At 43.0% G+C, this 23,073-nt stretch overlaps 1 protein-coding gene across 1 annotated transcript in view; it reads right to left on the bottom strand.

Moving 5' to 3' along the window:
* Positions 1-23,073, bottom strand: part of Tmem117 (transmembrane protein 117) — a 468,392-nt gene that overhangs the window by 14,474 nt on the left and 430,845 nt on the right. Inside the window, 1 exon segment of the mRNA NM_001271239.1 lies at positions 7,512-7,641. Within this exon segment, the coding sequence (NP_001258168.1) occupies positions 7,512-7,641 (130 nt within the window).

The raw sequence follows: 23,073 nt of genomic DNA, 5'->3' as shown, positions 1-23,073 counted from the left end.
GATAAAAACTGCATGGTATTGGTACAGAGACAGACAGATAGACCAATGGAATAGAATTGAAGACCCAGAAATGAACCCACACACCTATGGTCACTTGATTTTTGACAAAGGAGCCAAAACCATCCAATGGAAAAAAGATAGCATTTTCAGCAAATGGTGCTGGTTCAACTGGAGGTCAACATGTAGAAGAATGCAGATCTATCCATGCTTACCACCCTGTACAAAGCTTAAGTCCAAGTGGATCAAGAACCTCCACATCAAACCAGACACACTCAAACTAATAGAAGAAAAACTAGGAGAGCATCTAAAACACATGGGCACTGGAAAAAATTTCCTGAACAAAACACCAATGGCTTATGCTCTAAGATCAAGAATCGACAAATGGGATCTCATAAAACTGCAAAGCTTCTGTAAGGCAAAGGACACTGTGGTTAGGACAAAACGGCAACCAACAGATTGGGAAAAGATCTTTACCAATCCTACAACAGATAGAGGCCTTATATCCAAAATATACAAAGAACTCAAGAAGTTAGACCGCAGGGAGACAAATAACCCTATTAAAAAATGGGGCTCAGAGCTAAACAAAGAATTCACAGCTGAGGAATGCAGAATGGCAGAGAAACACCTAAAGAAATGTTCAACATCTTTAGTCATAAGGGAAATGCAAATCAAAACAACCCTGAGATTTCACCTCACACCAGTGAGAATGGCTAAGATCAAAAACTCAGGTGACAGCAGATGCTGGCGAGGATGCGGAGAAAGAGGAACACTCCTCCATTGTTGGTGGGATTGCAGACTGATACAACCATTCTGGAAATCAGTCTGGAGGTTCCTCAGAAAATTGGACATTGAACTGCCTGAGGATCCAGCTATACCTCTCATGGGCATATACCCAAAAGATGCCTCAACATATAAAAGAGACACGTGCTCCACTATGTTCATTGCAGCCTTATTTATAATAGCCAGAATCTGGAATGAACCCAGATGCCCTTCAACAGAGGAATGGATACAGAAAATGTGGTACATCTACACAATGGAATATTACTCAGCTATCAAAAACAATGACTTTATGAAATTCGTAGGCAAATGGTTGGAACTGGAAAATATCATCCTGAGTGAGGTAACCCAATCACAGAAAAACACACATGGTATGCACTCATTCATAAGTGGCTATTAGCCCAAATGCTTGAATTACCCTAGATGCCTAGAACAAACGAAACTCAAGACGGATGATCAAAATGTGAATGCTTCACTCCTTCTTTAAAAGGGGAACAAGAATACCCTTGGCAGGGAAGAGAGAGGCAAAGATTAAAACAGAGACTGAAGGAACACCCATTCAGAGCCTGCCGCACATGTGGCCCATACATATACAGCCACCCAATTAGACAAGATGGATGAAGCAAAGAAGTGCAGGCGGACAGAGCCGGATATAGATCGCTCCTGAGAGATACAGCCAGAATACAGCAAATACAGAGGCGAATGCCAGCAGCAAACCACTGAACTGAGAATAGGACCCCCGTTGAAGGAATCAGAGAAAGAACTGGAAGAGCTTGAAGGGGCTCGAGACCCCATATGTACAACAATACCAAGCAACCAGAGCTTCCAGGGACTAAGCCACTACCTAAAGACTATACATGGACTGACCTTGGACTCTGACCTCATAGGTAGCAATGAATATCCTAGTAAGAGCACCAGTGGAAGGGGAAGCCCTGGGTCCTGCTAAGACTGAACCCCCAGTGAACTAGACTGTCGGGGGGAGGGCGGCAATGGGGGGAAGGTGAGGAGGGGAACACCCATAAGGAAGGGGAGGGGGGAGGGGGATGTTTGCCCGGAAACCGGGAAAGGGAATAACACTGGAAATGTATATAAGAAATACTCAAGTTAATAAAAAAAATAGTAAAAAAAAAAAACAGCAACAACGGTATTTGGACTTTTCACCTTTTATAAAATTAATAATTATTTCCTCTTAATATTCAAAGGATTATCAGTTACAAATAATCATACCAACTTGGGTGTCTTAATGTTTTCCAGGCCTTTTAGCCTCCTCACATGTAGTCATGGGCCCTTTATCTAAGGCATCAATAAAGTGTCTTTCTCAGGAAAAAAAAAAAAAAGAACATCCCTGGTAGGTATGCTTATGGGTCAACATGATCTAAATAATTCTTTAAGTCTTTCTTCCCAGGTCATTTTCTAGGTAGTGACAAGTTGACAGTCAAAGCTCATAACACAGCATCCCTTACTAATTTGACATACTGACACATCGCTTTTTAAACTATAACCTTCCAACCGCTTGTCCCTAAGATATCATACTTATCTCATAATATGAAATACCATCCTTCTTGGTTACTTTTATGCTACTGTGATAAAATACCATGACTGAATGTGACTTAGAGACAGACAGTTTATTATTGGTTGTCGTTTCAGATTTATTCTCAATCGAAATGTGTTTAGCTTGACCTCAAAAGTCCCCTTAGTCTTTCACAGTCTCAACAGTGTTCCAAAGTCCAAAGTCAATTCAGACCCAAAGTAATTTCTTAGCATAATTCATTGGAAAATCAAAAAGCAAATTGCATACTTTCAACATATAATGGAACAGAATAGACAATACCATATCAAAGGGCAGATTGGAGATATAGCTGAGAAATATTGGAAAGTGGGGGTTTAGTTGAGAAATACTGGACTAAAGCATTTGTCAGCAGGACAAATGCCAAAGTCTGTAGCTCAACATTTAGTATCGAGGGCTTTGATGGTTTTGTCTTAGGGCTTTGTGCCTGAAATATATGTCTCTCTCTAGCCCTGGATCCACTTTCTGTATGTAGTTCTCCCTGGTACATGCCTCACGACTCCTGGCACTTCTAACATCTTGTGGTCTTCACTGCAAACCAGGAGGCTTCACTCTCACAGTTGGATGTAATGATCTCTCAGAGCCTTCATGAAGAGACCCCCCCAACCACAAGCAGTCTAAACTCAGTGGCTCTCTGAAACCACAGAAGAATCCATGACCCCTTCACTCCTAAATCCTTCATGCTTCTAAATCCTTTGTCGTGTGAATGACACCACCAAGTTTGGCTGCCATCTTGGGATGATCCCACCATCTTGAGTCCTAGTAGCAGCAGCTTGTGTTGGCAGTTGCTTCCAAGGAACAGAAAACTCCTTAGGGCTTTCCCGATCTGGAAGTTTAGCTCGGTGGGGTCCCACACAAAGGGCACTTTCAATGACAGCTCATTGTCCAGCATCCTCCTTCATATCAGTTATAGTTCTAGGGTTTTCATTGCTGTGAGGAAACACCAGGACCAAAACAACGTGGAGAGAAAAGCGTTCATTTGACTCACTCTTCCCTATCACTGTTCATCATCAATGAAAGTCAAGGCAGGAACTCAAACAGGGCAGGAATCCAGGGGCAAAAGCTGATGAAGAGGCCATGAAGTACTGCTACTTACTGGCTTGCCCAGTCTGCTTTCTTATAGAACTCAGAACCATCAGCCCAGGAGTGGACTCAACCCTCAGTGGGCTGGCCGGGTCCTCCCATGTCAGTAACTAAGAAAATGCACTACAGGCTCACCAACATTCTAGTCTTAGGGATGCATTCTTTCAAATGAGGTCCCCAACCCCACAAATAATTCTACTTTGTGCTAACTTAACATGAAAACTATCCAGGCTATCCAGGGAAAGAACTTTGCATTGCTGAGAGAAAACATGAAGACTAAAAATCTCACCGAAGAGTTTATTCTGGCTTAGAATTCAGAAGGGGAAGGGTCCATAATTGTGGTCAACACAGTAATAAATAGCAGCCATGGCAACAGGAAACTGAAAGATCACATCTTTAAGAGCAGGCATTCAGTAGACAGTGGACTGGAGGTAGAGTGAGGCTATGACTCTTAAAGCCCACCCCTCAGAGTCACACTTTTTCCAGCATGGCCACACCTAAGTCTTTCCAAACAGTCCCAACTGGGGGCCAAGTATTTAAATATCTGAGCATAAGAGGGATATTTCTAATTCAACCCACTATATAGTCTAACTTTTTAAAAGTCCCTGGTGTCTTTAACAAACAGAATGTTTGTTACTTGTCCAGTTACTTTATTTAAAAAAAAAAGCATTAGTATTCCAAAAGGAAGGAGCAGGGCATAAAAAATAACCACACCAAAGTAAACTCAAAATCTAACCGGGTGAGTCCAAATCCTGTAGCTCAACATCCAACGTCACTCCCAGTGTAATCCTTCCAGCTCCAAAGGGCCTGGGAAATCCCATCTCTCCAGCCCTGCTGCTGTCCACAGCACACAGCTTCCTTCTTATCTGAGATACCAGAAGTTCTACCCATAGGCATTGGTCTTCAGCCTGCCAGGCAGGATTTACTTGTGTTTGTGAGAAAATGGATACCAGATTCTGCCCCAAACCTCAAGTACACGGATGGTGGTGTATGCCTAATGAATCTATTTCTCTAAACAATCTTTCCAGAATATTCTAAGATATACTGTTTGAGATACACTGGTGGCCGTATCTTAATTACTGCAGTGGCAATGCAATATTAATATACAATGAAAATTCAAATCTCCTTTAATCTGTTCAGGACTGCTCAACAAGTTAGCCATCTGCATTTTAGGACAGAAATGTCAGGCTATGGGGACAGTCTTAATACACATCATGGATCTCAGTATTTTGGAAATTTGATCCAGGTTTTCCCTAGAAGCACTTGTCTTGCAACCTGTAATTAAGTAAAAAGTACTTTACCAAAGACTAACTGCTTCTCCCTAGCAGCAATTTTTTTTAAAAATCTGATTAGCAGGAACTAGAGTAGGATGGAAACAACATTGAAGACAGAAAAGAAGGCTTGGCTTTTCTCAAAACCTGTAGCCATTTTTCTGAAGAATTCTAATAGCAGACACAAATACATAACAGACAAACTGGAAATACCACAACTGTGCTGATTACAATACAGTTTTACCTCAAGGCCCCCACCCTTAATTTAACCACTAGACTGCTCAAAGGGGCTTTTCAGTGGACTCCGGAAACTATCTTTTGCATGGTGAATTCTGGGAAAAACACAGACCTTCCGACTTTAGCTGTGAGATCTTAGTCAGAATGGAGAAGTACTCAGTTAGTCACATTACCCGAAGAAGACCTTCCTGAGTCCAATCCCCCTGCTCTTCCCCAGACCCACTGTGTCAGAACTATTCAGGAACAGATGGGGCTAGAACTCACTCTCTCATTAGAGACTTCTATTAATTATTATTTAATTAATCATTAATTAGAGACCTATTAATCAAACCATGCGGGGAGAGGAGAAGGCCCCGAATGAATGATGCACTGAGTCAATGTATGTTGTTGACATGAGTATGGCCATGCCAAGGACCTCAAAGCCTTATACCATTGGGGGAATGGAAACACCTTCCCTCCCTCCTGGTCCACACATGAATATTGACAGTATGTGCAGAAAATGCCCTGGGTAGCTTTCTCCCTTGGCTATTTAAGGCCTTAAGACTCCTCTCCTATAGTGACTCCATCTACTGAGACTAGCTAAGCCATTCTCCTTGATCCAGCTGGACACCATAGGCGCCACCTCCTTGATTTAGCTGTGTACAGTAACCTCGTCTTGTTCGGCTGTATATAATATTTCATGCTGCTCCTCCATTGGAGGGCATGGTCTATGTAAGCTCAGCATTTCTATTCGTCCCTTTGCTTTCCTTTATTCCTCCAGCACCTCGGCCAGGTCCGTCCGAGAGCTGTATAACTCTCAGCAAACACTGCCAGAAGCCTTAGTCGTCTACCTGTCCCCTTCTGGAAAACTTTATTAATGTTCCTTTATTCTTTCCTGCAGCTTCTGTTTCATGAGTCAAGGTTGGAGGCCCTGTATATATCTGTGTTCCCCCAAATGCACAGAGGAGCTTTGGCTCACAGCCCCTGACACTGCAGCTTCACAGATCCTGCAGGCACATGGCCTTTTCAAGACATTGTGTATGACTTTTAAACATGATCATTTGTCATCTTTTTAACTAAAATATCCCCAATTGCACCAACACTGGGTACTGTAAACCCTGAAACTTCCCCTCCTATAAATGACACTGTATATAACAGTTCAATTTTTAAAACCTGATTTGTTCTCCAATTATTTTCTATCTTCATCCCCCCCTACCCCAGTGTTTGCTGCCTAAGTGGTAAACCTTTAACAGATTCTGATAGAGACTGTGTGTGCAGGGGTTGCCTGAGACAAGAGCCAGTGGGCAAGAACAGATGGCCCAGACAAAGTCACCCAGAGGGACAACGGTGAAGTTATGTGTATGATGGCTATTTTAGAAGTCCAAGAGGATGGCGCGCTGCACAGATTAAGTGGGGACTCTGAAACCACACTCTGTGACCTGAACTCAAATCGATTGATTTACCAAGTGAATTTAATAGATGAGCCTTGGCTGCCTTGAATAGGAACACAAACCTGATGCATCTTCCCTATTCATGAGCTCATTCTCAAACTCGGGAAGGTCGCCTCGTGCTCAGAGCCAACGCACAGCTTCCTGGCTGGGAAGCAAGAGTTTTTCAGTACTCAGATGTTAATGTTTTCTGCGCTTGGGCTATTTTTATCCAGCAGCACAGACGGCAGAGTGAGCACAGATTTCTTCTGCAGTTTTCATTGTAGCAGGTGTGGGATCCTAGGCCATTGTCCTTAAAGCAGACAGGTCCATGCCCTGCATCCGAACAGTTTAGGAGTGAACACTACCCTTTATGTCCATGATCATTCAACTGTCTGCTTTTTGTTAAAAAGAAGAAAAGATATAAAAATTATCTTCAGGGTATCATTCGGGCATGAGAATGACTAAGAGGCTATTCACTTCAGAAGCATAAAAAAAAAATCAGAGTAAAACAACCTGGAGATTCACAAAACAATCTCTCGAGATAAACTTGTGCTAGGACACAGAAGTAGGTTCCATGGAATCAAGTAGTCAGTAGTCTAATTCTTTAAAGGTGTGAGAATGGATTGAAGATTCCAGACCACACTGTCTTCACCTTATAGTCAATGCAGAAGCACAACATGCATTGGTGTTGAAAATATACACCAAGAATTGTGAAAAAGCCACCCCACGTGTAAGATCCATGTGTAGTGGTCCATGAAGTGTGGCAAGACTAGCGCTCTAGAAAAGAGAGTTTGTCCCCCACCCTTTCATATCACAGGCAGGAAGGCTCGATTCAACACTGCAGTGGCTGCCCAACTGTACTGCCTGTGTTCCTTGTCTCTAAGTACAGGGCTTTACCAGTGATTGCCAATGAAGTGTGACTGAGGTGAGGTATTAAGGCAGGTAAGAAACATTGTCTCCATTGCATTTATTCCTATGTGTTCATTGGATCTCACTTGTCCGTGCCACCATGAGCCTACAGCCCAGACAGATGGCACTGAACCACCAGCCCACCTAGAGCCATCTTGCATTGTTGAGCGGATAAGAGCTAACTAAACACATGGCTCTCACCAGTGGTTTACTTCTCACAGACGACATCCAAAGGTACCCCAAAGTCATACACCGTACCTGTTATGTGAATGCGGTATTCCTCCTTGAAGATCTTCTGGAAGAAGGGAATCTTGAACTGCATGTGAGGAGTGTGCAACCCGGGGAGGTTCACGTCAACATCGCCCATGAAGTGTGGGAATTCCCAGTCCTGTCAGAAAGTCAACATGTGAGCGTATCCGTGATCTGATTTGACTTAGGAAGCAAGATACCCCAAACCAGCTTTCTCTAAGCACTTGCTTTAAAATTACTTAAATTCAGCTGGCTGCCAGATGTATCCATTTCACTTGGTGATTATCATCTTACGTGCACTGGATATTGGTGTGCATTCAAAATAAAAATTAAGTCATCGCTCGGATTCTTACTGTTTTTCAATCTAGTAACTAGAAGCTCACATGAAATGCCTCGCATCTCTACAGTTTGCTCCCGTTATATGCTGATCGTTACATATTTGGATCACGGAAGTAACTGGTATAGGGCTAATAAACTTATGACGTCTTATTTTGCTACTTTCAGAAGTATGAGTGCTATAATTCCATGCCATACATAAGGAGACAAAGTGCCAAACTCCACTAAAGTGTTTTTACTATGTGTACTCTAGAAACTGTGCAGAAATCGTTCAAACACCAAGGAATTCTGTCTAGCCCATTTGCTTGCTGTTCAGATGAATTTGAGCACAAGATGGAAACCAAGAGCCTCCAAGATTACCGTTAGTCACCTCTAGTAAAGGTAAAACTAGACCGGGCATCGCTCTTTCAGAGGGGAGTATCCTGTGAGCCCTGTCAGGAGCCACACTTGATCTCAGATTTTAAACCACTGAATTAAAAAAAATCACAATTATCCCATGAAAGAAGAACACACTAAATATTAAAAAAAAATTTGAGGTGGGTCCATAGACAGGAAAAGACATACTTTCACTGTTAATGATTAAATGATCACCGTAGGTACAGAACTATGTTTAGTTGATGTTTTAATGTGAAAACATGGTGAACAAAATATTAGTTTGAGATTTCAATACACTACATCATTTGAAACTGCTAAGTTCACTCAGATAAAGCAGCTGGTACAGGTACGTGAGGAAAAGTGCCAGGTCCCTGTGGAGCTCGCATATGTGTTTCCTTTTCTGAGAGACTGAGCCACGAGGAAGAGGGTATCAAAGAGTGGCAATCTGCGGCACCTAGCATTCTACAGATCAGTGGATCATCTTAAGCTGCTGATAGGAAGTAAGTATATAAAAAGAATATTAAATGATGCCATATCATCTGTTCTACCTGTGGGCCAATCAACCTTGCCTGTCCATGTTTTTCAGATATTAGTAGCACACAGAGATATAATTAGGAGGCTCAGAAAATCAAAGAATAATGTTGAATGAATTTGGAATATTTTATAAAAATTACTAGTAGAAACTGGATTGGAGAGTCTATCTGAAAATGCTTGATAAGGTTGAATATATGCATTTCTCCCCCCATAGATAGAGTGTTCTCTCCATATTACATAAAAACCACTACAAAAAAAGAAAAAGACCTGAAATGCTAAAATGTATCTGATAAAAACTATGACTACAAAGAAAATGAGTGACCTGGCATTTTTACTTGTCTTAGATGAATGATCATTAAATCATGTTTTTATTTCTTGGTTACAGATAGTGAATGCTTCTTGGTAGTAACTGGGCTACTGTACTTAAACCAGCTTCTCCGTTTCAAGGCATTTTCTGACTTCTCCCATTTAGACTATCTTCCATGAAACTCAAGACTTCTGCTGGTGTGAAATTGCTTTTAGTTTAAAAGCAATCTCTGGAGATTTCTTTTGGACTGTGGTCAAAAAACCTCATTCACTAAAAAATGGTTTCTCTATTACTTCCCACCTCTTCCTGGAGATAGAAAGATGAGTTAAGGAAGTAAACAGTGGAGGGAAGAATAAGAGAGAGGACAGGGGTATTGTGGGGTTTACCTGGAGAACGGCTTTCCTTTAAAATAAAGTTATCAAAGAGAGGGGTTGAGGTGTGAGGATGGTGAGTGTAGGAAAAGCAGCTGTCTTTAAAAGAGAATACACAAAGCGGATAATGCCTCATCCATGACTACTCCCCGTTCACCCTTTTGTTTCGTCTGTCATAAAGCTGCGATTTATTGTTTCAAAACTCTTTTACTTAACCTGATTTCCTGAGTTCATTTCCCTTTATTGGCTTAATTATTCCTATCCCCCTTTATTATTTTAATTTTTGTAATTTCTACTCCCCATTCCTCCTTGGACTTTTCATTTTGAGTCAGCATACATCTGGTCTACCTTGGCTTTCAGTGACATGACAGTCACAGTAATTGCTGTACCATTTTGAGCTTATTTTAGTGAAACATTTTATCTGAAGTTTGCTGAATCACAGGTATTTAAAACAGAGGGAAAAGGGAAGAGAGAAGGGTGCTTCTTGTCTCCACAAGTATCAGACACTTCATCTACAAGTCAGTGTTGAACCTATTGACCTCGAATCCTTCTTGGAAGCATGAGATAATTCCTAACCAGCAACCTTCACAGTGACAGAGACAGAGGAAGAGACACAGGAATGGTCAATAAGCATGTTTGGTTTTCTAGCATAATTCAGTTTGGTTTAACCAGATAGACAAAGGAGGAAACTGATGGTTCTGTTTCATGCTGGCTGTGGTAAAGGAAAAAAGCTGCTTTTTCTTGTCTGTCCCCAACCATTACATAGCACATGTCACCCTGATGCCTCTGACTAGGGATTAGGTCAGAGCAGAGGTCTAGAGGTTACCCATACAGGGCAAAAGGGAGGGGCAACTCTCCCAGAGGCATGTAGCATTGGCCTTAACAGGAAGACAAAACAAAGCTTGTTGGGTCATGCACAAGCATGCATGCACAGACAAGAACATTTGGCTATGCTTTGATTCAGTCACTAGTCCCAAGTGACACAAAGCCATGCAGGATAGCTTAGACTTCCTAGTTCCAAAGCCTACATGCTCTCTGCTCATTCACACCGTCTCTAACCATAGAGAGTAACATGGCTTTCTGATGTTATCTCAGTGCTGAACTTTGTATTAGCTTTGTGTGCCTTGCCTCAGAATTAGCCTTGACCACTAGCTTATCTCCTACTAGGAGCTCGTGCATAGGGGCTTGGTCCTCATCCCCTCTTTGAGTGGGTGTGATATATGTCACCTCACCCTAGCATGAATAAGACCAGCTTTAAATTCTTTCTCCATAAATAACTTCCTGGGGACTCTTTCCTTCTAACTAGACTCCAGTGAGTGGGAAAAGAAGCAGATGACTGACTGATAACAAACACGGGGGTTGTCATAGCATTGTTACCATGAATGAATAGCTATCTTAACTCGTCATTGTATAGCGAGGTTATCATGACTCACAGCTTGCTTGCTTTCCACATGACTGTCGATGACATAGTTTGAACTGAATCTATAAAGTGTGAGGAGAACAACCAGGTAAAATGTGTTCAGCTGGCAAGCCCAGGAGCAACAAGCTCATTCTCCTGACACGGCGTATTATGAAACGTTCATTGGTTTGGTTCTGTGAGAGTTGTTATCGATCTGGGGGCCTTGGTACCATTCTCTACTACTAAAGCCAGCAGCGGCTGCAGAGATCTGTCGGTGATGACAGTGACTTAGGCACACAGTATCAAGCTGTTCCTCTTCTCAACAGCTCATGGTGATGGACTGAATGTGGACGAATCTACAGCTCTGCATCTGTTCACAGATGACTTATGGTTAATTTTCACTCAGTTGAGTATGTTTCCCACACAAAATAAAGGAGACGGGCCATGACAGTTGTCTAGTTTTCTTACTATGGTCTACTGCTGTCCATAGCAGCGAAAGTTAGTCTGTGATCCCTGCTGTAAGCCAGCCCCAATTAAATGTTGTCCTTTATAAGAGTTGCCTTAGTCATGATATCTGTTCACAGCAATAACATTTGGGCAAAAACAGGGCTTACATTTGGGCAAAGTTTAGAAGCAGTTCTGTGCATCTAGACTACACTGTCTTGGGGCACTCTGGAGTCCTTTCTCAGTGCCTCCTTGGTGAACTTCAAGGTCAAGGGAAAGCGCTGGGTGTCATTTCAGAGGAGCTCAAGTTTAAAGCTTTCTCTGTTTGGAGTTCCTGGGTGATGAAATAACAACTCTCTGTTTTGTTTTGTTTTTTTTTTTGGTAAGAAATTCAGACCAAAAATTTAATAACAGTTATTACTTTATCCTGAGAATCTAAAGCCAGAGTAAAAGCAAAGAGAAATGATCTATTTTCTGGGTTCATGATTAATCAATTGGTTTTTGAGGTAATTAAGGGAAAGAATAGGTCTTACTAAAAAGTTGATAAACTAGGAACAATGAAAGTTTCTTCTTACTATTTAACAGCTTTATTCAGATATATAGTGAATTTTGATAATTACCCCTTTGTTAGTGTTTTATTGCTGTGAACAGACACTATGACCAAGGCAAGTCTGATAAAGGCCAAAATTTTAACTGGGGCTGGCTTACAGGTTCAGTCCATTACCATCAAGGCGGGAACATGGCAGCATCCAGGCAGGCATGGTGCAGGCAGAGCTGAGGGTCTACATCTTCATCTGAAGGCTGCTAGTAGAAGACTGACTTCCACACAGCTAGGATGAGATCATATAGCTGACACCCACAGTGACACACCTAAACCAAGGAGGTCACACCTCTTAATGGTGCCACTCACTAGGCCAAGTATATATAAACTATCATGAGCCCCCTTACCCTCTTCTCCCACTGAAGCCCTTCTTTCTAATAAATTCTCCTTCTACTTTGATGGCTGCTTTCATAACTCAACCAAGTTTAATTTCAGTTGCTTATGTAAGCACAAGTAGAAAGGAATTTATTGGAGCATGGGCCGGGCATCAGTAACTACATCACTAAAGAAAAGCACCTTTTATTCCAGCAATCATTACATGCACATAGACACTCAGAAAGGAATGAGGCTTCATATGTCCCTTGCCCATGTGTAACAGAATGCTGACAGTCCCAATCTTGTGTGGGTCTTGGGCAGTAATCATAGTGCAGTGACTTTGTGAGTTGAGCAGTCATGTCATGTTAGAATTGACAATAGATTCTAAAATGTTACTATAAAATGTCAACTCATCCTCAATTTAATAGTGTTTTTTAATCTTCCTTTTTATAGCATTATATTATCAGGCTTCAGATGATCTCAAAGTCAACTTTACAGGCGTATTTCTTTTCTAGCTAATCTCTATTCGTGCATATTTCAGAACTGAATTTAGAATGTGAATATCAGGACACCATTCCACCTAAAACCTTCCCAGCTTGCAAAGTGTCCTTAGCTTTCCTATGCTTGCCAGTGTCCTAGCAACAAGATTCCAGATGACAGCATGACAGCGAGTGGCCTGAAGAATTGATCTCATGCTTTGGGTAATATTTCTGTTTCTTATTAAGCAGCCGGAGAGCCTGATATCTTCCTCCCCAACAATCCTTTGCTTCTGATTGGCAGAGTTGCCATAGTTGAATTAATTCTCGGACGCCTTGTTATACAGTACGCTCAGCTTACGTATTTGCCATGCCCCGTCATCCTCACTGAAAAGTCAGCTCCAGGGAGCTTAGGTGACTTTCCCCCGTTTGGATAATTGCTGTATTCTCAATTCAGGAACTCAGCTCAGCATACTGTAGGAACTCAAGTATTTGTTAAAGTGAGGAATGATGGGCTATGAAAGCTAAAAGGGCAACATAATCCCTTTTGTGTTTCCTGGAGTGGATTTGGGTAAGAGAAATAGCACGATGAGCATCATGCATCACTCCAACATCCAAAAAGAGGAAGTCTGGGTGTTTGTTTGGCCTTCATCATCCCAGTAACAGAGAGACCATGAGCAGAGTAACACGAAGCTTAGACTATTTGCAATAATCATGAAGGAAGGGAGGGGATTGCTAGAGTAGACACGATGGCTAGTCTTGGTTGTCAATGAACATCTGGCGTCAACTGAAAGTCAAGCAGCTGGGCACACCTGTGAGGGATTTTTCTTGATTGGATTATTGAAGGAGGGATGACCCATCTATTTCTGGATCATTCGAAGTGGGAAGACTCACCCTAAATCTGGGCCACACCATCTGGCAGCAGCCAGATTTAGGACACAAAAGGACATGAGAAGGAAGCTTTTGCTTTTTGCCTGCTTGCCTTCACTCTTACTGGCAAGGTTGCTTCTCCTCCGGAGACAGCATTTCTTCATTGGTATTAGAGCCAGATTGCAATATAGACTGAAAGCTGGTTGAGGTATTTGGTACCATGGACCAAATGACTATTGGATTCTTGGACTTTCTGTTGGGAGTCAGCCCTTGGTGAGGAAGTCTGATCACACAGCCTGTAAGTCTAAAATCCCTTTAATATACATACATACATACACACACACACACCCACACACACACGAACACACACACCTACTCATACATATTTTCTAATGGTTCTTTTCTTCTCAATAACCCTGGCACTACTATGGTAGAAGGCAAGAATAAATACTGAAGGTGTTTGGAGAACTGATCAAGGATATGTTAGGAGTGACCTTTCTTGTGACCCTGTAAAAGAAAGAGGCCATGAGACTTGTCAAACTAAGTCAGAGAACCAGAGGCATTTGAGGTAGAACCCTGGGAGGGAGGGTTATTTCCCACACTGGGGTCCTGCAGGTTTGTGGAGGCAAAGCTAGAACATGAGAGATACTTTGCAGTAACAGTAGGGGTGCTCAGGAGAGGGGTGGCTGGAAGCTGGCCTCAGCTGTCCCCTGATACCCACCATTTCCTCGTGTCACATTAATAGCTTCTCTTCATAGTCACTGTTTTATTACCTTGAGGAAAAATGTTCTTTAACCTTATGAGCCATTTAAACTATTTAATTGAGGCAGGGAGCAGATGTCTTGATTTTCTGGTTGCAGGAGATTTTCGCCAACTCAGAGTAGGGGTGTTTCACTCATCTGTAAAACAAATCCACACCTCTTCCTGGAATGTTTTAATGAAGGTGACTTTTCTTTTAGAAGATTGATCCAACTTTGCGTGTATGGTGTTTGCCTGGATGGACGGATGTGTACCACACACGTGCTTAGCACCCGTGGAGGTGAGAAGAAGGCACAGAATCCCCCCGGGGAACTAGAGTCCTAGTCGTGAGCTGCCAAGTGAGTGCTGGGAACCAAACTGGAATCCTCCATGTGCAGTCAGCACTCTTACCTGCTAAGCCACCTCCCCCACCCAGAGTATGACTTTTTCATGTGACTTTATTTCCAAATCCCCCAAAACTAGAAAAATGGTTGTCTCTTAAATGACCTAGTCAACCACAGGGGTGTGGTTTGTAATCATTTCCTTCCTTCCTGAACTGTGTTTTTGTTTTCTTACTCTCAGAAGTCCACCTACTTCCCACAGCTAATTCTAAAGAGAGCATACATCAGTGAGTTGTAAGTATTCGTTTATTACCTCTGAGAAACCAATCTAGCCCAGAGCGGGTCTGAAAAGTTAACTACACTCTATTACTTTTAAGAGAACTTGCCTCAAGGCTGCGGTGAGAAAGCAGTATTTTTTTTTTTTTAAAGAAAAAAAAAAAAAACAAGCTTCAGTACATCTAGAGCCCAAAACCATCATTCCTTTACACACCAAAATGGAAACAAACAGATGCCCTGCCCTGGCAGACAGATGTGCGGAAGGACAAAATAAAAGCCGGTCTTAAAAGTGTTTACACTAATGGAAATGCATCATGTGGCCTCTAGGAATAATGGGAAATCAATAACCCTGACTGGGGCAACACAGTTCAGGAGCAGGAGGGAGAGAGTGCTTAACATCTTAGAGACTCCTGGGAAAGAGGAGAGAGCAAATGGCTGACTGTGGAGACTTGCTGGCAAGGAAGTTAGTGCAGAATTTAAAGAAACACAGCAACAGCTCGGCTTTAGCTCCTAGGGTCTGTCAATCCTGATCTACTTAGCACTTGCTCTTTCTAAAAACTGACTTATTTTTATTTCTAGGGTTATTGTTTTTCCTTCACGTTTGTCTGTGCATTGTGTGCATACCTTGTAGCCATGGAAACCAGAAAAGGGCACTGAATACCATTGAGATGGGATTAAAGAAGTGAGCCACAGCATGTGTGTGTGCTTGGAATTGAACCTGGATCATCTGCAAGAGCAGCCAGTGCTCTTGACTGCTGAGTCATGGTTTCCAGCCCCTACTTATCACATCTGAAGAAGCATGAACGCTAACTCTACATGTTCGCATGCACTATACTCAAAAGGAGTTCCTTTCCACAGAAAGAATGAAACCAGTGGAAGAAATCCATTAGAGCATTTATATTGTTTGCCAGACACTGGTTGTAGGACACGACACAATCCTCTGATCATTCTCTGGCTTTGGTACAAATGTCACTGCTGCAGCCTGGCTGGCTGTACTCATGCTGCCTGCAGTGGTCGCATTCAACTGTCTGAATGGCTGATTTCTTCTGTGAGCTATATGGGAGAATTAATTGCTCACTGATACAGAGTAGATATTATTGTCCTTGGTAAGTTTTAAATTTAATATTGTGGTCATTTTTCTTCATGAAAAAAAAAAGAGACTGATGGTAAGATCTGCAGGGGCGGGGGGGGGGTAAAGACTCAATGTGGCAACACGCACCTCACAACGGAAAGAGTATAATAAAACGGATCAAAATGTAGCGTGACAACAGAGGTGAGTGATCTTCGAGCTTCGTTGTGATGGTTTCATTTCTAGAATTATGATCTTTTCCCAGGTCTACCTACATAATAGCTGACAAGTCTATCCACAAGTGAAATATGACGTTACATAGATGAGCATTCTGAATTAAGACAGGGAAGGGGGACCAAAAGGACTGAGTTGGCCACAGGCGCTATTTTAGTGAGAAGTAATCTTCTGCGAAGGAGATCTTCAGGTGGAGGCTGATGCCCGTGAAAGACAGGAAGTGGATATCAGCTGGGTATGGGTCTGGTGGGACACAACTTTATTCCAACTCAGTAGGAGGCAGGGCAGCTCTATGAGTTCAAAGCTGGCCTGGTCTATGTAGTGAGTGCCAGGACAGCCAGAGCTACACAGTGGAACCCTAGCTTAGAAAAAAAGAAAGGAAGCAAGGAAGGAAGGAAGAGAGAAGGAAAGAGGAAGGGAGACAGGAAGAAAGAAGGAAGGGTGGAAAAGGAAAGGATCATATCAGCCAAGAGAAGTGTGTGCAAAGACACCTGGGAGGAGAAACGTCAGCATGGTGCTGGGAGCAGCGTTGATATGAGAGCCCCGTGAGGAGAAGATACTGTGGTGGCTGAAGTGTGGAATGACAGTGACAGCTGAGCCGACAGGTACTCAAGACACCTATGTGACGGTGTTTCCAACCGATTTCTCAGCACACCGCGGAATGGCTACAGCATCTGCCCGGGAGTTTCAGGAACTGACTCCCCCCCGAGAAGACAGAGAAGGGGGTCTGCTACCTTATATGTGTTTGACAGTCACATGCTATGGTCTGAAAGGCTCCCCCAGCACGCACGATGACATTAAAATGCCACCGTTACTGTGTGAAGGCACGAAGGGCTTCATTCAGGGTGGTCAGCGAGCCACGCCATTGCGTGAGTTTGCTGACCCTTCAATCGTGTACCACAGAAACCCTCACCAGATGCCAGTCATGCTCTTGGGCTTCCAGGACTTCAGAATGGTGAACCAAGGACACCCCTATGGTTTATAAACAGAAAGGGGACCGAGACAAAAATCTAAGATGACGAGTTCTATGGACAGCTGAGAAGCTCACAGAGGTCGAGGTTGGCGGTACAGAGGAGACGTCAGAAATACAGCTATCGGTTTAAGGTCAGGATGCACAGGGTGGGGGGAGTGCTTTGAAATCCAGCATTTAAAATATGAAAGAGAAACTGGGGAAAGTGGGGGAAAGGAGGTGTCTTAGAAGTTAGGAGGGAGTGCTGAGTCTGCTGGCACACGCCTGTCATCCCAGGCACTTGAGAGACTGAGGCAGGGGCATTGAAAGATAAAGGATATCTTAGGGTACATAGTGAGTTTAAGGCCAGCTGCACAACTTAGTGGTGCCCCTCTCTGAAGCTGTTTACTCGTGATGAGGGCTCATGACATAATTCAAGAAAGTGTTTGCCTAGCATGAGGGGAGTCTGGAATCCATCCCTCTTACACCCTAATGAGTGTCCAGTGAAGCTAAGAATTTGAAGAAGAATGAGATACAATATTTGCTAACTGCACTTCCGGCAAGGCATTTGTTACAGACTACGTAAAATATTGTATCAAGAGCAGAAAAAGACCCAAGGTTTGAAAAGTAGATGAATCATCGTTCTCTGTGTGGATTCAGACCATTTGGGGGAGGTAGAAATCAGACGTCCCACCGGATCGACAAGAACCCCTGATTGTAGCCCAAACTCCACCCCTGTAAAGAAACGATCTGAGAGAGGGCATCACTGAGTTGCCCGACCAGCCTTCAACTTGCAGTGCTCCTGCCTCAGCCTCCAGGCACCTGGGGTGAGAGGCCCTTGCCAGCACATCCAACTTTGCTTCCTTCTAGAAACACTTCCTAACCACACCGTGTATCTGAGTTCTGAAATATGAAAACGTTCTCTGTCCATGTGAATAAATTTAGCCGGCAATGAAAATAAGGAATATCAAAAGAGTGAAAATAAGTGGCAGAACTAGTAAATATACACGTACAGTAAAAACCTATAGTACCCGTAGTACCCACCTCTAGTAGGTGTACACCTAGTAGTCAAAACCTATCTACCTGTAGTAAAGAACAATCACAGAGACATTTCTTGGAGAGGTGCCATGATGAGCTCAGTTTCAAATTATTTGATAGCATAAAGTAAAATGAATTTTGGTATGCTAGGGGTTTCTGCACCTGACGCTCCTTTTATATATTTTCAGTAGCTTTTGCAATGTCTATTTTTTTTTTGGTTCTTTTTTTCGGAGCTGGGGATCGAACCCAGGGCCTTGTGCTTCCTAGGTAAGCGCTCTACCACTGAGCTAAATCCCCAGCCCCTGCAATGTCTATTGTTAAAAACGGGGCTGTCGCACTATGACTATTCTGATTTTTTTAGAGTTATTTATTTTCTGAAACAGCACAGAACTAGGCTTTGCTCACGATGTCTTGAATGCAGTCTTAGAAACTCGGTTCCCTGCTCCCAGTGTGGCGTCCCTCTGTTTTCATCTTTCTCAGTAAACGCTCCATTTCTGGAACACCCCGGAAGCCGCTGCATCTGCCTGTGCCCCTGTGGACTGGCCCATGGTAGCGCATAACAGAACGGAAGAGCTTCAACGGCAATGGGCTTGAACTGCCGGGCTCGCCGTGTCTGCGCTCAATGATTTTTCAGATCAGAAACGTTCATCCTCTTAGCTCTAGAGAAAAATTATCCACCCCCAAGTAAAAGAATGAACACATCGAAAAACAGAATATATCCAGGCAGGCTATGGAACGAAAGGAATAAAATATGTTTTGTTGTTTTAGAATTATACCCTCAGTGAATTGAAAGATTTTTATGAGCCCATTCTTAGTCCAGGGGTCAATGCCAAAGACAAGTCTAACATACACCGCTTTCCTTGCTCGCTAGTCATTGGAGAGAAATTCCATCATCCTTGGAGTCCATCTGGAAAACAAATCTGCAAGCTGGGGCAGACAACCTTACGCGCATGTCAGCAATTGCATTTTCTTTCTCCAGTATCATCCATTCAGCGAAGCCTGGCATTGCAGTGGCCGGCTTTATTGGATTTCATGTTGCCCCAAGAGCAAGAGAGTGAAATCTACTTCTCAAAGCTGTCCCTAGTGTTGTTCTCAAGCTCCCCACACAGAAGCCTCACAGTATTACAGAACCAATTTAACAGTTATTAAATGCTCACACGATGTAAGCTACATATTCTCGAAGGGAAAAATAGAATCAAACCAAGCCCTTCCTTTTACAGTTATGGATGGCAACGGTCACAGAGATGACAGAGTCCTTCCCACGCAGCCCAGTGGACTGTTGCTAGGGAGGAGAGGACCAGATGATGCTCAGCCAGTGGCCTGCTTGGTTTCTACACTCTCATTCATTTTACTAAGAGTTCTTCACGAGATTCTGATTTAAATTGGCTCTGTTACGCTGTTCTCTTGGAAATAAGCAAATGCTTGCCATGAACTTGCTGCGTGCTGGACATTTGGACTACGTAAAATCAAGAATAAGGCTCTGTAAGTGTATACCTACAGTCGCTAGGGTTTTTCTCATTTCATTTGGAAGCAAAGGATTCTGAGAGCAGCCACATTCCTTGCCCAAGGCTACCTCGAGCATCACTGAAAGGATTTGCTCCCTGGTGTTCTAAAAACCATGGAGCTTCCTTTTCTCGCCATATTGGCCTTCCATGGTGTTTCCATCTAAACACTAAAAACTGTCCATCTAGAAGCCAAATTCCGCGGCTCATTTCTGGCGGATGTTCACTTACTTCCATAACGACACTGGTACCCGGCAGCTCATGCTGAGTTATGTTTGCTTGGCACTATTGGGCTCCCAAAAGCACACGAGTACTAGACCCTGTGGAAAACGCATTGCAGGGGGAGGGCACGGCAGTGGATCTGTGTCCTTGACAGACGTGCAAGTCCTTCAAGTCCTTGACAGCACCCCAGAACGTCCAGGCTGAGGTGTGTATTTCACTCCGTGTGCCTTATGGCCATTTAACATGTTTTTTTTTTTTTTCTTTTTACAGCCAAAGCTCAGATTCAAGTTCCAAGTTGGAAGGCTTCTAGAATGAGCTCGAATTCTTTAGCATGGGTCAGTTCAGTTTTCTAACCTGAGCAGGTTTCCATCACAATTTGGCTCTCCGATGGCAGATGTTTGTGCTACTTATTAAGAAATCACGATGGATCAGGGGATAATTTAGAGACCACCTAGTGATAAGAATCAAATCTTATAATTTGCTAAAAAGGCACGACAACCTTCATGTTTCCTAAAAACATATTTAGCGGCAAGATAATGTGTGCTCCTACCACTGTAGCTGCACATGCCATTAAATGGTAAAGCATTTGCTATTACGTCTACAAGACTTGAGGCAGAGCAAAACAGTCCAAAATGATCAGTGGGCATAATTGCATATGTCTCTGTGGATATGCAGACACATACAGGCACATATATACATTATGTAATGACCCAAAAAACAATTTAATCTTGCGTTTCCTGTTCTGAATGTCAATAGTGACTTTTGAAAGTTATTTCTCACGTTGTTTATCTTTATCCCTGCTGTGAATCCCTGCAAGAAATGGCTTGTTATAGCCACAGTTTAAGGGAAGACGATCTATCATATCCTGTGTGTTGGGGGTGGGGTGGGGTGGGGCTGACAGCTGGGCGGCTTGGTCTTAGGTGACATGGCCTCCCTCCCTGTATCATTACAAATCAGGATTCACAAAGCTGGAGCCACAACTAGATCTGGGGATAACATACAAGAATCAATTCACTGTGCCTGAACTCCTCTAGCTAGACCCTATTTTTGGTGCACTAAAATCTTTATTAGACAGGGTTGCCTGGAGAAGCAGGATCAGTAGAATATATATGTGTACATATTATAAAAAGGGGAAGTTATTGGATAGGCTTATACAACAGGGGCTGCATAACCAACAATGACCCCTACGTGCTAGGGAAGAGAATAGGGCTGCCTTTATAATCACATCCGGCACTGGAATCCTGGATGCTTCTTAGTACTGGGTGGGTACTGATCCATATTCAGAGACCAAGGAAGCACTAGTCTGATGTCATGTGTGGCACTAGTAATAGATTCAGTTGGTCAGGAGAAGGGCTGACAGGCACTTGCGCTGCCTGCCTCTGCCTTAGTTCTCTATTTTCTGCTTCGTCTTCTAAAACATCTTTAACCTCAGGCTCTACTCTCCTTTTTCCTGGGTCTGGGTTCAGTCAGAGAAGATGAACCTAACCCTAAAGAGACTGGAGGCTCCAGGAAGTTTAGAGATCTGGCGGGGTGGGTGGTGGGGTGGGGACATCCTTGTGGAGATAGGGGGGGGTCGGCAGGGGGAAGTGGGGTGGAGATATGAGATGTGGATCTCTTGGGAGGTGGGGGGCTGAACCTGGAGGGGAATAAAATCTGGAGTGTAAAAATAGGTAAGTAAGTAAGTAAGTAAGTAAGTAAGTAAGTAAGTAAATAAATAAATAAATAAATAAATAGAAAATTCTGCAAATGACTTTGGGGTGGGAAGGGGGGAGTATGGATCTGCTCTGGGCCTTTTTGAAAGAAAGAGATGATGTTCCATAAATATGCAAAGTCCTAATAACATTTGTAAAATGAGAGTTACTAAGGTAAAACCTGTGTGAACTGTTAACCCTAGGTTTTCTGTCAGACAGTGATGCTGAATACTGATGCACAGATAGCCAAAGATTCCAGCCGTGCTACTCAGGGTACCACCGTGACAGAGGTGTCCAGGAAACTACTCCGCTTCCAATGTTTATGAGTCCTACTCAGTCCTCGAGTCCCATCAGTACCTCAGCTCACCATTTTACAATGATAAATAGTAGAAAAGGCAGCTTTGATAAACTCTCCACTCAGTGTCATCTGTTCTGTGGTGTCTGCTTCTGCAACATTAACCCCGTGACCTCTGACGTCTGCTTCTGCAGTAATAACTTCATGATCTCTGGGACATCTGCTTCTGTCGTGTTAACCTCATGACCCCTGCGATGTCTGCTTCTACAATATTAACCTCATGACCTTTTCTCCAATCAGCAAAAATGTCAACATTCCAGTTAAAGATTTTGATGACCAATATACCATCTACCACGAGCTCTCATTCTAGTATTTCTCTCCAGCTTATATCCATGAAAATAGAAACATTATTCACCAAATGCAGGTCTAGAGAGCATCCCAAATCAGGAGCACTATGGTTGCCTAGGGAACCATGAGATACCCAGAGATCCCTTGTTGGCCATTCATCTATCCCTAAGCATACACATCCATTCACCCCACAGTAGTGCCTCCTTATACATGAATAAACAGGTTCCAAAGGCTGATGGTCAAGTATAACATTGTCTCCACATGTGGTACCAGTTTTCAATATTAGTTACATTTATCGCCACTGTAACAGAATTCCTGACAGAAACAACTTAAAGGGGAAGGACTGGATTTGGCTCACAGTTTATGGGGATACAGTCCATCATAGCAGGGGTGGAATGGCAGCTAGGACCGACCTGCTTGATCTAGGGTGGCAGAAACTTACAGCATGGTTTCTTCACATGTTTGCAAATCAGGAAGCAGAGGGCTCAAGCAGAGCTATAAATCATAATGCCCTTCCCCAGAGATGCACTTCCTCTAGCTAGAACTGAATTTTATACAACGTGCCAAAAATAGCACTGCCCATTAAAGACGAAAAGTTAAAACACATGGGCCTGTGGAAGGTATTTTACATCTGCGGTTTTGTTATAAAGAGACTCTTCTTCAAAAATTGACTCTTCTTGGTTATAATTATGGTCAGGAGCTACCACAGTATGCACAAAGTAGCAATTTCATTCTGTGCCCTCTCTCACACTCGCTTTGTGCCCAACCATAATTAAGTGCACGTGAAATGTGAGTGGAAGTTCATATCTATGTGTAACATAACAGATTTGTAATGAAGTG

This window comes from Rattus norvegicus, chromosome 7 (genome assembly GCF_021556685.1).
Source record: "Rattus norvegicus strain SHRSP/BbbUtx chromosome 7, alternate assembly SHRSP_T2T, whole genome shotgun sequence".
Classification (NCBI taxonomy): domain Eukaryota; kingdom Metazoa; phylum Chordata; class Mammalia; order Rodentia; family Muridae; genus Rattus; species Rattus norvegicus.
This window is presented reverse-complemented; position numbering and strand designations above follow the sequence as displayed.